The sequence below is a fragment of the Drosophila sechellia genome, chromosome 3R (assembly GCF_004382195.2).
Source record: "Drosophila sechellia strain sech25 chromosome 3R, ASM438219v1, whole genome shotgun sequence".
Taxonomy (NCBI): domain Eukaryota; kingdom Metazoa; phylum Arthropoda; class Insecta; order Diptera; family Drosophilidae; genus Drosophila; species Drosophila sechellia.
This window is the reverse complement of record NC_045952.1, coordinates 28123841-28140685: the sequence shown is the minus strand read 5'-3', so window position 1 is coordinate 28140685 and position 16845 is coordinate 28123841. Positions and strand designations below refer to the sequence as shown.

Here is a 16845-nt window from a genome sequence, read left to right as displayed (position 1 = left end):
CCTTATTCAATTCATTATGTATAAACCGCACCCGGCGGTTTTTTTTCCTGGTCTTTTATATAAAATAGCATTCATAATCATTAAAATATAATTATTTGAAAGCTCAAGCCAAAACCGTTTAACGTATTTGCACCAAGGGTCTCGTTTTTAGCTCAATTTGGAAACGCATTTAGCTACATAAAACGTATTTCCATCTGCCTGCATTTCAAGTCACTTTTGAAGTGGACGCGACTCGAGCACAAAACCGATTTTAATGTATATTATATGCAGCATTTAAGGATTTAATTTCCTGGAATTGAGTGTGCTTCCCGGAGGGAGCTTCCACGGCCTCAGCGACTTCATCTGCCATCCCCCGCTCTGCCAGGCCATACATGGTACACTGCAATTAAATGGGTGCACTATCAAAGCTTCATCCTTAGTAATCATGATGGTCTTGCATGGATATCTCTACTATCAACTTAATTCAAACACTCACTTCATTTACTTTGATTATTTATTAGAAAAGGCAACATATTATGTAAATGTTGAGCACACATTTCATCATTTACCCTTTAATTTGGGGGTGCTTTTCTCTCAGTGATCTCTCTGCTGAGATCGGCGGCCATTATGCGAGGGCTGCGCCTGCGTTTTCGGGGCGATTGTACTGTATAATTGAACGATTCTGGTTTCGAGAAGCCATCACAATGGAGAACCGGCGCGAATCACTTGAAGGTATAAACTTGGGCATTGTACATACATGTATACTTTACACATAACTTCGTTTTGTTGGCATTATGTGCGCATTTCAATAATCGCAATCACAATGAACACGCGAGTGCCCACAAAGGACGCGGCCATATATACTCGTGTGTATTTATTGTGCGGAATGTGAGATCGATCCTTTGTTCGCCTCCTTTGTGCAATGTGTTAAAAAGTTGTAAGCATTCTTCATTATCCGATATCAATGCCAATTGCAATTGGGTCTTTGGGGCTGTCTGCGCAGGCGCAGCGTCTTGAATTTCCCTCGATTCGGACGCATCCTGCACCCAGGCTGCGCTATTTCCAGGGAATCTATCTACTTTTGTGAAATTGTAATTCAATTAAGCGCGGAGCACTTCCTCCTCCACATCCATTGTGCCGATAATTGTGGTGGTAATTGATATTCGCTCGCTGAATGACGGGGCAATTCAATTAAGTGCTTCGACAAAAGATTAATTGTGCGTGTGGGCGAGTCCTTGCGGCGAATGATTCCTCTATGAGCCATATGTATATGTATATGTATACGTGATGGGAACCAGCTGCAACAGAATGACAAGGCAGACGACATTGCTCATACGCCCGGGATGCCGACACGAGCCACCATATAAATTGTACTATGTCACACGCATGACGTCAAATCGAAATGCCTGATAATGCGAGAGTTAATGCCGCACATGGCGAATTATGTTTTGACATCCTGGAGAACAGAGCACAGCGAGCAGCGAACGTAGAACTGAGCAGCGGGCGATAAAAGACAAAATAACTTTGTTAACGAGGTCCTTAAGGACATGCACACGCCCGCTTTCCGTTCTCGTTCCCAAAAAACAAATGCTTGTCACTCGGCTGTGCCACTTGCAAAAATCCCCCTTTTCCCGTCCTGCGAACGGAGAGATGGAGATGCCAGTGGAAAAATGCCAAACGACTTGGGCAGGAATGGCTGAGCGGCGGCTGGGGGCTCCGGGTGGCACATTATCCTTTTGAGAAATGCTAATGTTATAGCTAACAGCTAGCAGCCAGCACTTATAACCGAAAAAAGATAAATATGCAAATGTGTTTTTTCCCGCCTGTTTTCTACTCCACATTTCCATTTGGCATCGTTGCGGTCGCTATATGAAGGGTCGTTAATGTCCTTGATATCCTTTTTATTTCTTAATTCGAAGGCCTTTCTAAGGGTCTCACAGCTCACACGCTGGGTTTGAGTAGTAATTGTAAGGACATAACGAACATAAATCTAACAAATATCTAAAGAACTTCCCTGTGTTACAAATTCAATAACAAAAATCAATGTATCTGTAATTGGAAAAGTAGTGTTAATATAGGTAAATGAAAAACGTAGTGCACTTCACAAGTCCATCAATGGATTTTACTATCAAATGCTTAGCAAGTCGTCATTGAATTTCAATATGAAATATCTTTCAGTTCGCCACCGTTTTTTATGGGGTTATTCGTTGGTTTTTTTCCCTTTTCGCTACAGCAGTTCATACACTAAGCGAAATTTGAATAAAAATCAGCGTAAATTGCAGACATGTGCCGCCCTTCGAGGACAAGAGTTACAGACAAAGGATGCAGGGGCTGCTGGGAGTGCATCCTTTGTGTTCGAATAGTAAATCGGCTACGGCTCGAAGGGCGATAACCATTAGCATTCGGTTAACTGCGCGTGTCATTACAAATTATTAACAATTCCAGACCGAAAAACGACAATCGGCAAACAAAAGGGTCGCTAGTCAAGGCGATTGAGGCGAGTTGCCCAAGAATTTTCCACCGGGGTGCGGGATGTTGGCGGAACAAGAAGATCGCATGATTTAAATGCCATTTTAATTGAGTTTCAACCAGGCAGCAGCTCGCAGTGCCCATGTATATATACAAATATATAGCCATATCGACCCCCCGCTGCTCTGCAATGCCAACAAGCAGTTTGGACGGCATTCAAATGAAATTTGCCACCAGCTGGGAAAGCTGGAAGCTCTGGATATCCTGCCTCTCTCTGCTGGGGAAACATGTCGCATGCCGCTCGCAGGACGAAGTAACAACGCAAACTATGTACTAGTGGGCTCACACAGATGGGGTCACACGTGTAGACTCCTCTTCAATTTATAAATATTTTAAAACCAAAGCAACTTAAACATAGGGTCTAGATATAAAGGGGAATCCTGTTGGTTGCAGTGAATCATTAGTTATAATAAGCTAGAGCTTGCATGTTGTGGATTAGAGTTTTCTAATGATATTTATATTAAATATTACTACCTATAATCTCCTATTTGTAACCCCTTCCCTACTTGTGTGAACGCGAGTGTGTGCTTTCGGGCCAAGGGGGCGTTGCAATGCCAAGTGGCCAGGATGCGGCGGCCTTCCAATTCGGCGCCATTGCCGTTCGCAATTATGAAACTATGCTGGAAGTGCTCGATGCGCTTGTATTGGTGAGCGTTTCCGGCTGCCATTGTGTAGCCACACCATGTGCCATATCTTCGGAACTTTTGCCATTGGCTGGATGGTTGGATGGTTGGCTGTTCCTGCGCTGCGAGTCCTTTGTGCCTGCGGCAAACTCGAAATCAATATCAGTTGTATCCTTCGGCAGCAACAAAAGAAGCTGAGGCTGCTGATTGACAGAAACAATCCGCACAATCACACACACACACTTACAGTGGCAGGATGAATGCCATCGGGAACTTGGAACTTGGAACACAATCGCAGAACAACCCTTCAACACTCAACTACATTTTGATTAAAATTTTATTTGTTGCTGCGCTTCCAAATACAATACATTTATTTCCTTTGAGCTCACGCACACAGAGAAGCGGAAAACAGAGCACTGAGCACAGAAAACTACTCGAGCAACAAAGCGCACAAAAGCGAGTCCTTTTCAGTTTTATTTGATTATTTTTATTTTTGTGTTGCTCCCGCTGCTTGTCAACATTCCAAAGGGGTTGGCTGCCAGCCCGTCCAGGACTCGTCGAGTCCTTGGCCTCCCTCCCCGCCCCTCCCTCTCGCCGTCCTGCCGCCACTCGCCTGCGAAATAAAATGTATAACTTCCATTATTATTTTTTATTTAGTCCGCTGGCCGTTTGTCGCCGCCAGTGATGATGACCCCATCCGGTGTCCATTCCCGTCACAGAGCAAACAATATATAGGATACAAATATAAGCACTGAAATAAATATAAATAATAGGATATACTAATAGTACTAATATCTAATAATATTATTAGTAATTCCTGCAAAGCAAACTTACTAATTTAATCATGGTTTTTGAAACATTTAAAAAGGAATCTCACTTATCTCTGAACTCTTTAGCTTTTATGTGATTTTAACAATAAAATATTGAATCGATTTCCATAGACATCCTGTATTTTCCTGTGCATCGTCGCTCTTTTTATCCACTCTCGCATTTGTGAAACTTTTGGCTTTTCCTTTGACTATTTTCACTGGCTGACACGCCGGCGCTGTATTTAAATATTATTTTAATAGTGTGTGCGTGTGTGTCAGCTGTGTGTATTGTTTCGTCCTTTTCGCTTTTGGGCGGATCCTTTGTTCCTGCGCTCGCTTTTGGAGTAGCTCTTGAGTTACGTTGCCTTTTTCGTGCTCCGTACTCCGATTGCTCCTCGCCTTTTGCACTTTATTATTTGAGCATTTATTTTGCATATTGTGCTCGGTTTGTTTTTTAACCGGCTTTTGTGGCTCAAGTGCAGGGATATAGTGGAGAGAATTGCTTTTTAGTGTCGGGCATTTTCCGTGGCATTTGTATTGCAGTTTACTTTCGAGGTGTTCGAGGGGTAGGGCGTCATTGTTGGCCAAGATTCAGTTTCAATTGGCTGGCTTATAGTACATGTATAGCCAGCTATCTTTGATTTTTAGTCATCATCACAAACAATCTGATCCCCATTTAAACTTCAAACAATCAATTAATCTAAATCATCTAGCTTGATTCGCGCGTGCCAATTACTCGCGGGATGAAGTCAGATCGCTCCTGAGCAGACCACAGCATTCCACGTGTCCTGCACAAAGGACTCGACACACTCACAACCCGATCCGATGTCAATTAAACAAACAAACACACTGTTGGATAAACATCAACGCCCCTTGATGAGGCAAATCACGGCATTTAGATATTTATCGCACTCTCAACTCGGCTAACCCCATCGCAACCACTGCACCACCCAACCACCCAACCACTGAGCCACTGCAGCATTGGGCCACAGAATCACACGTCGATGTCAGCCGCAGACTACACGTGACATTTACGCAGTTGAAAGAGCAAAATCAAAACGTTTGACGAGGATCGTGGATATGCAAAGGCAAACAATGGAGTGCAACAACCCCGCACAATTCATCCCACGCTATTTAAAATCCATTTAGCACTTTTCCCTGGTTGGATTTTAGGGAGTATTGTGAACATCCTAAGGTACAGTTGCCATTGCCAGCAGCGACACATATTTCCATAAAGAGCCCAGTCGTCGGCGGGGATAAAAGCATCGAACTGGCCAAATGTAGGGAATCATCACAGCACAAAAACACACGGCAATATGTAAATTATGAGTTTTGTGTAAACACAACGCGGAGTGAGTGCATCAAAGAACAGGTCGGCGGGGTGAGCCATTAGGCAGGCATCCCAGCTACTGTATTCAATCCAAACTCACAGATGGGCACATGGAACTCAATGGTCGTATCATCTGTTGGCTGCTTGGGCGGCACACACTACCAACAACCGAAATCAAAAGCAAAACAAACCCAGGCGATCCGAAAAATTGATTTCTCATCGTTTTGGCAGTTGCCCAACAAACGGCGCAGGTTTCACTATTTCTGATGGACTCTCTGCTTATTAGCCTCTGCTTATTAGCCCCCAGTGCCCAAAAAATAAAAAAAAATTAAGCCACAGTGGTTGGGGCAGATTTGTATTGGGCCTACAGATATATAAGTTTATTGTATGATTCTATATTTAATATTTAGATACCTATTGAATAAGATACAATCCTTCAGAGCCTGAGATACTTTGCAAGTCAACTAACTCTTTTACTACTATTTACTTTTTAATTTGCCTAATATCTATCTGGTTCCACTGTCATTTTCAGTCTGGGCCACCTACTTTACACGTTTGCTACTTGAAATGGCATTTGTTTTCTTTTCCAGTTTTTCCTCACTCATCCGTCGACGTTTTCCCCGCGCTGTCTGTTGGAAAAACAAGGCATCCTCGTTTTTTGGGGGCTTCCATATTAGTTGTGGCTGCCTGGCCTTTGACCCGCCGGTTGACAAGCCGCAGGTTGGGTTACATTGCCCAATGAGCCGCTGCATCTTGTGATCTTCGGCCTGCCACATCCGAGATGTGGAGAGCAAATAACAACAAATCAGTGAAACTAAAGCCCCCGGCGAGTAGAAACCTCGAAGAGACCACCCTAGAATTAGCCAGGAAAAACATATGCCCGCCTAATCCTAAGCTGTTAAGTAACCCTTTTCGGCTGGAATCGCTTGGTGGCCTTGGGGTGGGCCACTTCTTGGGCGCTTCCTTGGTTTTTAATTGACGACGGCACTTCTGGAGAGGCATGTGCCATCTGCCAGCAGAAACAGAAACCCCTTTTCAGCACAACTCCTGCCATTTTTTTGTACTTTGTTCCCAATGCCGCTGGGCTCTATCTGCGGTTCGATCTTCCATTTTCCAGTCTATTTTCTGACTAGGATTGTTTGTTGGCTCGGTTTGGCTGACTGTCACCCCCCCCGGTAATCGCCTGCTATTAATTCATTGTCTATTATCAAGAATTTCCATGCCTGACATTGTATGCATTTTGTGCCGCCACTCAAGGAGCATATGCATGTTGCCTGCTCCTGCTCCTGTGGATGCGAGAGGTCCTGCTCCTGCTGCTGCTGTTTTTGCTTCTGTTTCCGGGCTCAGTGCTGTCGGATTTTCAGGCGAAGATGGGATGAATGGATGCAGCCTCTAATGGTTTTCCATATATAAACTATCTATGAGCAAGACCTTTTAAAACCCGATAGAGATATATTACAGATGTGAATCTCTTCTCAATCAAAGATATATCAAATCATTATTCCTGATTAACCCTAGCTTCCATGAGGAACCAGTTTCTCCGGCGAGAGCTAAAGTAGCATCCCTATTCCAGGCCCTCCTCCAGCTCCATTGTTCGTCCATAACTACATGGGCCGCTGCTACTCTAAGATATTATCGACAGCTCGTCCTCCAACGAGCTGCTGACTGACTGGCCGGGCTGGCCAGAGAGTCCTGCGCCCCGTTCGTCCCTTTAGTCCTTCTGGCTTTGTGCCGGCCATTGTCCACTCGAGCTGAGGATCCTGTGGCTGCGCTATCCTAACCCACCGGCATTGTTGGCCCCTGACAATGGTGCACAGAGTACCGGGCGAACAATGGACTGGGCACACACATGGAGGGGGATGGCGATATAGTTGGCCACACATCCTGGCCAACATCCTTGTTGCTGTTGACTTTTCGAGTTCGCAGGGCGCACAATGGACAAATTGATATCCAATAATTTAATTTTGTTATCCATTCAGTCGCATGTTGGAAAATAGTTTTGTAATTTGCACTCGGCATGTGTGTAACCGATATTATTGTGCCCCATGTGAGGGTGTGAGTCCTGCGAGTCCTTGGGCCATTGTAGAACCTCTGGCAATGTGCTGGTCATGTGTGTGGGTATTAGTTTTATTATAATTTTGTTTATCGTGCGACGTGTGTCCGAGTGGGGAAAACAAAAACAGCTCAAACCGCTTGTGTGTAAAAGGATTTCACACTTTTCCGCACACACTATTCCCTGCCGAATAGTTTTGCCCGGCGATTTTCCGGGGTCGTGTGGCACTGCCCTCAAAATAGTGGCAAATAGATAATGATGATACGGATTAACGCTTCGCATTATTATTTGGCTACCGTCCATTGTGTTGACCAGTTGGGAATTTTGAATTTCGAATCGTGGGTGGCCTCTATAATCGCAGTAGTTTCCTATTTGTATTTCAATTTCTTTGGGGTGTTTGTGGGCGGCCCATTGTTATCCGGTCGCCTTCTCACGAATATACATTACGTGCTGTGAAAATTGTATATTTGCCCAGCTATGCCCAGGACTGAGGGATTTCCGAACAATGGAAATTTTGTATTAAATATCCTTATTTATTGATCTGATTAGCCAGGCATTTAGCGTAGGCCCAAACGATTTAATTGGAATGCATTATACATTCACCAAAATAATTACACTATAATTGGGCGGCTATTCAGCATATTCAACAGTTCATTCGCAGATTAAAGATGTATCTAATCTATCTATCTATGCATGTAGCTAAAAAATCCACCAATATTGCCCGAAAAACAAAACATCGAGTTAATTGCATCATAATTTTATTGAATTATTTGTAGATTTATTAAATACTTTAACACAGTGTTTGAAATGTACTTTATCTAAGACATAATATGATGTTTAATATAATTATATATATGCTCTTATTCATATGGTACACACGGATATCTCAATTAGTTGGTTGCAATCAACAATCGCTTACACAATAATCTCATCATCGTCATAATGTTAATTTCAGCTAAACAAATACTTCTTATAACTGGGATCGAGTGTATGGTTTTTCTTAACTTTTAATTCCTTAAACGTATTATTTACTTATGCGGTTTTTATGTTACAATACTTGTGCTAAGAGTCGAGGGCAAATGTAATTTACACTTAGTCGCGGGACGTGCACTGCGAGAAACAGTTGTTCAAAAATCAAGAAGGTTTGTTTCTGCAATTGGCGTTTTCCGCAGTGTAGCATGGATGGGTACCTTACTCGAAAGGCCTGAAGACGGACGCGCCGCTGGCCTCCACCTCGCTGCCTCAATCCTGGGAGTCGCCAGCATTGCTGGTGCGATCCATCCCTATGCCGCCCGCTCCATTGGACTCGGATTGCTCGATATCCGCCGCACTGAGCACTCCCGGAAGGTAGCCCGTTCCGGCGTAGGGAGCAGTCAGGAATCGCTTGGCGTGCGCCTGCATGAAGGGATGGTAGCGATGGGTGGGGGAGCCGAAAACCGAGGGCGGCACCAGCGGGGAGAAGGCGGACTTCATGGGAAAGGGCGGCGATGGCGGCACCTGCGGCGGAGTCTGTCCCAAATCCTCGCCAGCCAGCATGCACTCCATGGCCTGGAGCACGTCGCCACGGAACCGCTGCATCAGCTGCTCCACATCGCTGCGCCGTCGGTTGGGGAACACCCTCATCAGGACGTCGATGGGCGATCTCTGCTGCTGCTGCTGTTGCTGGTGGTGCTGTGGCAGGTGGTTCTGCTGCTGCTGCTGTTGCTGCTGCTGGTGGTGCGGCGAGTGCGCCGCTGGGTGGTGGTGGGCGGGCAGGCCGGCGGCGGCCAGGAACTGCGTGTGGTGATATGGCAGGAAGCCCTGGGCGTGACTGCTGCTGAAGGAACGCAGCAGATGGAGATTCTCGGCGGGTGTGTTGGGCGGCGACTGGCTGTCCTCCTTCTTGAGACTGAGGTTCTCCGGCGTGGCCTCATCCGGCGCCGAATCCACGTCCAGATCCGATTCCGGCGAGCTGGGCGGTCCAGTGCGGGCGGGCGACAAGCTGGCGGTCAGATTGAACAGTCCGGCGACCTTGGGCCGGGGACTACTCGGCGATCCGGACTCGGAGCCCGTGTCCTGGTCGGTCTCGTTGGACAGGGCTGCTCCGCGCTTGGATACTGCAAGAAATGAATACAATGAGGGTATATACAGATTAGACTCCAGTTGATATGAATTAAGAGTAGTATCTTGTTATAGTCTTTTTCTCCTACGAGAGTATGTACTTCCTATTGAGCAATTGTTTTTCCCAAAATCTCAGGTATCGATTTCGAGCGTTTCAGGTAGCCAGTGGAAAACCGCACAGTTTCCACTTGGCAGCTTAGAGCAAATAAAAGTATCAAGTGTAGAGATGGGAAGGAATTTAATCAGGGGCATCGCAAACAAAGGCGGTGGAAGGAGCAGGCAGTTCAGGATGCGCTGTTGACATGCCAACGAGGGACAACCTGCTGTTTTTTTCCACAAATGAAACAAGCTATATGATATTTTTGTTTAAGTCTGTTTGATTTTGCAGTTGACGAAGCCGCAGTGAAAATTTAATTAAGTCGAGGGTGCGTGGATACCAATACCCAACTCGAATGCCGCACTCTTTAGTCGAAAATAAAAATTCAAGCGTGAAATCGTCTTGGATTTCTTGGCAAATAAAGAGTCCGGTACTTAAATAGACAGGTTTTCCCCATTGATTCGCGTGAGAATCCTGCTGTGTTTTTCTTTCTCGAGCTGGAAAAAACAACGTCCTCCGAAGGGGCAAACAAATAGAGACAAGTGAGCTGACTCAGGGGGAGTATCTCACGTTTCTGCCCTGCCAGGACCCTCGGCATGGGGTTACCTTATGGGTAATATCCCCCATCTGCACAGCAGATAGTCCTAATAAGCAGGCGGGGTCGAAGGTCCTTTGAAATTCTCGACAGACTTGCAACTGTTTGGCGTTTAATGGGCCAGTGGCTTGAGTTGGGATGGCAGGGCACTCTGAGATGATCTCGTTGGAATTGATTGGCTTAGTTCGGATAATAACAAATAATGTTGGATAATGTTACAATAACTTTTATTGTTCAGCTATTGAGGGGGATTTTATGCGGGGAAAAGATTACAATTCTAGCACACAAGTGTTTTGATACGACCAGCATTTCGAAGTTTGCCATCCGATATTATATTATTTAATGGAACATTTTCGTTGGAAATTACACGTTATTTGTCTTTAAAAACCTCCCTGAAATGCTGCTGCTAAATCAAGTACTTTCCTCCTAACGAGGACTTTAACTCGATTGTTGCAATTTGCGCTCCTTGATGTCCTGGCTTTGGCTGCCACCCCAGGACCTTTTCACGCGTCGCTTGGCAAAGTGCAGGACTGCAGCTTGGCTGGCTAAGTCTTTGTCAAAACAACACCTATGCCCCGCTCACTAGCACCACTTCGCCACTTGCACACACGCAGCCAAATGCACATGCAACCGCGAGTGTGGCACTTTATGCACCGCTGATTTCTGAACAATCGAAAACAAATTTTTCTTAACGCGCTTTTAACCTGTCCTCCCCCAAAGATTCTTAAGACCTCTTCTCGAGAAGGCCAGGCGTGAATGGCTTCTTAAGCGGCTGCACTGCGCAAAATAAGTCAGTGTAAATGGGAAGTAATGCTAATGCAGGAAATGCCTTTTTTTCCTTGATATCAAGGAAATCTCTCCGTTAAACTGTTTACTTGGTTTTAGAATAGATTTCAGTTAGAAGATATGTGCTGTGATCTTAAGTAACTTCATTTCCCAAGTCACACACCATATTCTTTCGGTGTAACCTGTGTTCCGTTTTCCTTTCTTGACTCACCAGGACTCTCATCCAGCTCGGTTCTGGTGGGCGAGAAGCCCACGCTGAGGTGCTCGGAACGGGTGCGTCCATCCGTGTCGGATTCATTGCCATTGAACCGCTGGGACTGCTGGTGTGGGTGGCTGAGGTGCTGCTGGTGGTGCGCCTGTTGCTGCTGCTGCTGCGACTGCTGGTGGTGATTGGGAGTGGAGCTGGCCTCGAAGCCGTCGCTGGGTGGTGAGGGAATCCCGCCGTGGAAGACGCCGTTCTGGCCCGATCCTCCGCTGCCCGAGCCGCCGCTGCCGCTGTGGTTGGGGCTGTGCGGAGTGGGCGTGGCACTGTCGCTGCCATTCTGCTGGCCAGGAACCGAGGTGTATAGCAGGCCCAGCTCGCGGGCCTCGTTCTCTTCTTGGGCCTGTTGGCGTCGGAGGGCCACCTGTAACAAGGACGGGATTGGCGGAAAGCGGATCTTTGATCAGTGGCGTGTAACAGGGAGATGCATTAATATTAAACGATTTTTAACTGTAATCAGTTATATAATTTGAATTGGTTTTCATTCAATACTTTTAAATAATTAGCTTTTGAACACAAAGAAGTTATCTTTAACTGAACTATGTGAGTCTTCTTCATACTATATTCTATTTATCCCAATCTTTTCCAGGTAATTCCTTCTGCATTAAAGTAGAAACCCACCTGAGCAGCCATAACCCTTTGGCGTTCCGCGATTAGAGTGCATTTGGCGCAGACGCAATCCCGCCAGCGGCAGTAGCGCTTGTGTCCCTTCAAGGCGCTGACCTGCAAAAGATTCGAAATGGAAAGGGATCCAGTGGGTAAAGAAAATCTCCAGATGCCGGACGGTTTATGCCCGAAGGACGTACCACTCCGTGGTTCCTGCAGCGGGCGCACTTGGGCGTCCTTTGGTAGCGTTCCGAGGCGGCTCGCAGGAAGAAAGCAGGTGGCAGTGCTCCCAGGACCGGATGCTGCGACATTAGATTCTGCATGTCCACACCCGACGGCAGACTCATTTCGACGTGAAGATCGGAAACCTCGATGTGGATTTAGTGGTTGGGTCAAAAAATTCTGAGCACACACTTCACTTTAGCTTATTTGATCAGTATTTAATTGTTTGTTGTTAGCTTGTATTTTGACTGTTTTTTATTGTTTAACTATTTATCTCCGCATAGTTCTCGAATTCAATCCACGCGCGCTGACGACATGACGCAGTGAGCCCTCGATTGCAACTGATTCAACTTTTGGCCAAAAGGCCGCAGCGCACGACGCTCGACGTCGGACGTTCAGCAATGGCGGCAAGCGGCAACATTTACCAATACAAAAGCGGCTGACGAGGGTTGAAAGTGCGCGGATACGCTCGTGGGCATGTACATGCCAACTGGATATAGGGGATATATTCCCGATTCCGAGAGTGTTGCAACCACCTTTGTGCGCCGCAGCTGCCTGCGTCGCCGTCGCTGCCTGCGCCAACGGCAACGCCAGCTGCGACGGCGGAGGACTGGCAATTAAGAAAAAAGTTTCAAATCTAATTTGGTACTGTATACAAAATTGTGCACTCGAGGCGGCGACGCGGCGTATGAGTAATGTGGCGGGAGAGCACTCCGCACTGGTTGGTTCTCAAAGGGATTTGCCATGGTAGTGGTGGTGCTGGTGTTGGTGGTGGTGGTGTTGGTGGTGATGGTTCTTCGGTGGTGGTGGTGTTGGTGGTGATGGTGCTGCTCTGGTGGTTGTTTGGGGTTTCTTTCATTTTCTTTGTTGCCTTTGTTTCACAATTATTTTTTATGCCGCTCTTCAGCTGCTCAACTGCTCAACGGCTTGCTGTGTGCGAGAGCGCTTGGGGCTTTCGGCTTTTGGGCTAATGGAATAGCCAACCAAAAGCGTTGTTGTTGCGACCTCGCCGCTGGTTGGCATGGCCAACACACACACACAAACACACACAACTGACACAGTTGGCAGCGCAGTTGTTGCTTTTCGAGGGGTTTTGGGGGGGATATCTAAAATTCCCAGGCTCCTGTTTTTGAAAAACTAAAGTTTCTACCTTAGGTTGTGGCACATCGCCACTTGCTTTTCATTTCCAACTGCCGTTGTTCAAATGTCTCAAGTGCTGAAATCTCCATGAATAAAATTGGCGAAGAGGGGCATAATAATTACTTATTTACAGCTGCATAAAACAATGCTTTCTCATGATATTTTAAACAAGAAACATAACATAAGGAGTACTATTTAACACAAAGTAATAACTAATAAAAGCGTTTGTATACATTAATATGTTTGTGTTAGCTAACATTTAAAAGGATATACAATGTGATATCAATTTGCTACTTCCATTTAAAAGAAGAAAACCCATTTTACATAAAGAGTCCTTTACATAATGTGCCGCAATCCCGCTGCGTTGGAATGAGAGTTTTCGTTAGGTAATTTTTACTTTTTTTTTGGCCAGTGGGCTGGGTCTGGCCTATTGGAATGTTACAAAATAATTGCAATTGAAACAAACTGAGCACTCGTACTGAGCGAGCGAGACAGCCTCGCGTGCGAAAGAGGCAGCTGCGCGCGCCTTTCTCTCTCACGTTCTTCGTTTCTCCGAGAGATGCTCGCTCTCTCGCGCGGAGACTCCGCCCATGAAAAGAGGAGGAGCCTAGGACTCACGCACACGCTGCAGAAATAGAAGAACATAAAGCGGCAACAATGTTGTACAAGTTGGCCAAAAGAAACAAGTTTCCAGTCTGTCTGTGTCTGTGATTGCGCGCATGTGGTTGTGTGTGTGAGTGGCCTAAGGACCTCTACACACACACACAGGGAAATAAGGGGCAGTTCCAGTTCCACTGGCTTCGTCTTTTTGGCCAGGTCACAGTTGTTGGCAACAGTAAATGGCCAGAAGTTCCTGCTGCTGCTGCTGCTGGTTACCGTGGAGCTACTGGTGTTTTGCGCAGGGCCAATTTATCGCATTTTAACTTTGTTTAAAGTGCGCCTATGTACACACACTCACTGCACACACACACACACACACACGCAGGCGGCTGCCCTGGGTGGCCACTTATAAAGTGTTTTTACTGCGACCAAATATGCAAATTAGTTGAGCAGCGCTGGAGATGACAACTTACTTAGTTGTTGTTGCTGCAGAGAGAGAAAATAGTTATGGATATTAAAATAAGGTGTAGAGAAGCTGGGAAACTCCTAAGCATCCTTCAAACTATGATTGAGACAGTCTTGCTTGAATAGTAGATAATTCATGTGGAGATGGTATGTGAAAGAAAACAGTATGAAACGTGTCTCCTAAGGAAAATAAATATATTATATTTAAATAACAATAAATTGCTTTAACTTAAGTTACTTGTACCACATATTTCTTTCAGTGCATTGCCACCAACAAAAGCTGAAACATGTCCATTATGTCGTCGGCTTGGCTGGCTTTCTTCACGCTTCAGCGGCTCCCGATGGCGGAAGCGGTAGGGTGGGGGCACTGGTAGGGGTTGGCGGTACCATGGGGGCGGGGCAGTGAAAAGGGAGTGTGGTGAGGGAGGGGGAAGAGGGGCTGAACGGGTGGCGGTCCAATACAAACAATATGAGGCGCGCACACAGTGGCACACAGTAATCATCAAGAGCCAAGGCAACATGCGCAGCATGGCAACCACAATGGAAATGAAATCAACAAAAATCGTAGCAAGAAATGGAAATCAATCAAATAGATATGACGAATTATAGATGCTCTGCCACACAAGCTCAAAAGAATCAGAAGGGAATCTACAAGGAATCCTAAAGAAAAGGGATAAACAAATAGGAATTCAATTAAGCGGAATACATTTCTTTATTCAATAAAACTGGATAAATCTAACATCAGTGCTTATCGTAATAGTAAAAAGACAATAGAAGCATCCTTAAGACACTCAGAACAGAAACTCAGTAACTTTTATAGCTATCAAAATACTTGAAAGGATATTTACCAGGTGTCAGTAGAAGTAAAGGTGGACATGCGGTGTAATAAGTAGCCGTTGGCCATCGACGAGGAAAGTTGGAATCACCGCGGGATCATTGCTACTTTACTTAACCCGGGTCTCGCCTTGACCACATACTCCCAACCCAGCTACTCGTCTCTCGGTGCTCTTTTGATGACTCCGACGGCTGGACATCTCAAGTGGCCAACTCGACTGCTTCTGATTCAGTGGGTAAAAAAGCAGAAAAAGGGAGGATCTCCGGCGGGGAACAATGGAAGAGTGCCTTAAAATGTTGACAAATATTTAACGTGCAGTGGCCGCAAAATTATTTGATCAAGACCCCCGAAAATATATACAGAGAAAGATCTTTTCACCCGAAACACCGCACAGCCAACAAACACATCGAGATATTGTACAAAATTAAAACTGAAACTTGAAGACATGCGGCTAATGAGATTTCCTTGCGTCATTGCCCCATTCATGCGTTTCGATTGCGATTTGTTTGCTTTGTGTTTTTTCGGTTTTGGTTTTGGTTGTTGGATTGTGATTCGCCTCTTGGTTGCTTTCGGGTGCCGCGACCCCAGTCCAATATTTGAGCAATCGGCGGATGCGATTGTCTCTAGTTCTGTCAGGTTTCCCCGGCGCTCTGCCCACCAGGTCGCACCCAACTCCACTCAACCTCCCCTTGCAAGTGGAAGCTGGCAACTAGGAACTGGCAACTGGTAGCTGGTAGCTGGGAACAAGGAACTTGGAACTGTCAGCGGCAGTTGGTTGTGAACAATGCAGGCGACGGCGGCACTCCAAAGTGGACAGGGTCGAAAAAAGTTAATTTAATTTCGAGTGTGTGCAACAATTGTCGTTCGTCCCTCGGTTCTCGTTCTTGGTCCTTCGTCCTTCGTCCTGCGCTTATCCCTTTCAGCCGGAGAATAACAATCGCAGATACAGAGAGCACACTCAACCACCCACCCAGCAGCCCGCCTGCTTTGCATATTGTTTTACAAGCTTGCAGGCTTCGGAATCGCTCCTTCGACTTATCTTTGACGCACAAGGAAATCTCATTAAATAACTTCCTGCGCTTTCAAGTCCTGCCAGCATCCTGTGACAGAATCCTGCGTTCGTCTTCGCTCTCCTCGGCGAAAGCAGTGCAGAGCGGGGGAGGGGCAGCAGAAAAGCTGAAACTTTGAACTCTCATGTATTCGGATTCGTTCAGCGAGCCATGAAATTACATTTTGCTTTTCTTGCGGCGGAAGTCTTCCTCTTGCGGAAGAAGCTGGCAAGAAGCAGAACACACGTCGACCGGAAAGCCATGGAAACGTGAAATTTTGTTAAAAGTTCAAGCAAACTTTGTGTTTGCGACTGCTGGCCTGCCATTTTGTCAAGCGAAATCTCTGCTGGCAAGTTGCTAGAATTATTGTGTTGTGTCACATGCAGATGCACACAGCGGGGGCCAAGATAATAGGACTACTAAGGCCAAGAAGAGTTTTGTTAAATAACTTAAGCTAGTATGCATACATTTTATTCTCAACAAGAACTGCCAAACAAAACCCTCTAATATGACACACGCCAAGTAGAAAATTATCCAAAATTAGTGTCACAAAAAACGCCATATCACATTCTCCTCGCAGCCGGAAACTCAAATTTCAAACAACAAATGGCTCAAGCAGCTCACAATTTATACAATATTGCGAATTCCGGCAGCCGAGCATTTGACACCTCCTACAGGCCGATTATACAATCGTTAACTGCAGTTTTCCAATCTAAGTCCCCATCCCCATCCCAAATCCATTTCCCACTCTCAGCCGAGTAATTC

At 45.8% G+C, this 16845-nt stretch overlaps 1 protein-coding gene across 1 annotated transcript; it reads right to left on the bottom strand.

The window, feature by feature from the left end:
* Positions 1 to 8075: 8075 nt before the first annotated feature.
* Positions 8076 to 12324, bottom strand: LOC6612721 (doublesex- and mab-3-related transcription factor A2). The gene is made up of 4 exons (XM_002037188.2): positions 11970 to 12324; positions 11785 to 11886; positions 11113 to 11527; positions 8076 to 9419 (listed from the first exon to the last, which is right to left on the bottom strand). The coding sequence occupies exons 1-4, from the start codon at positions 12114 to 12116 to the stop codon at positions 8566 to 8568; spliced, it is 1518 nt and encodes a 505-aa protein (XP_002037224.1). The 5' UTR covers positions 12117 to 12324; the 3' UTR covers positions 8076 to 8565.
* Positions 12325 to 16845: the final 4521 nt, after the last annotated feature.

Excerpts from the sequence above, each read along its gene's own strand:
- LOC6612721 (XM_002037188.2), bottom strand. The coding sequence starts at position 12,116 with ATGAGTCTGCCGTCGGGTGTGGACATGCAGAATCTAATGTCGCAGCAT. Across the intron at positions 11,528-11,784 it reads AAAGGGTTATGGCTGCTCAG|GTGGCCCTCCGACGCCAACA; the intron begins GTGGGTTTCTAC and ends TCCTTGTTACAG. Across the intron at positions 9,420-11,112 it reads CGAGCTGGATGAGAGTCCTG|TATCCAAGCGCGGAGCAGCC; the intron begins GTGAGTCAAGAA and ends CATTTCTTGCAG.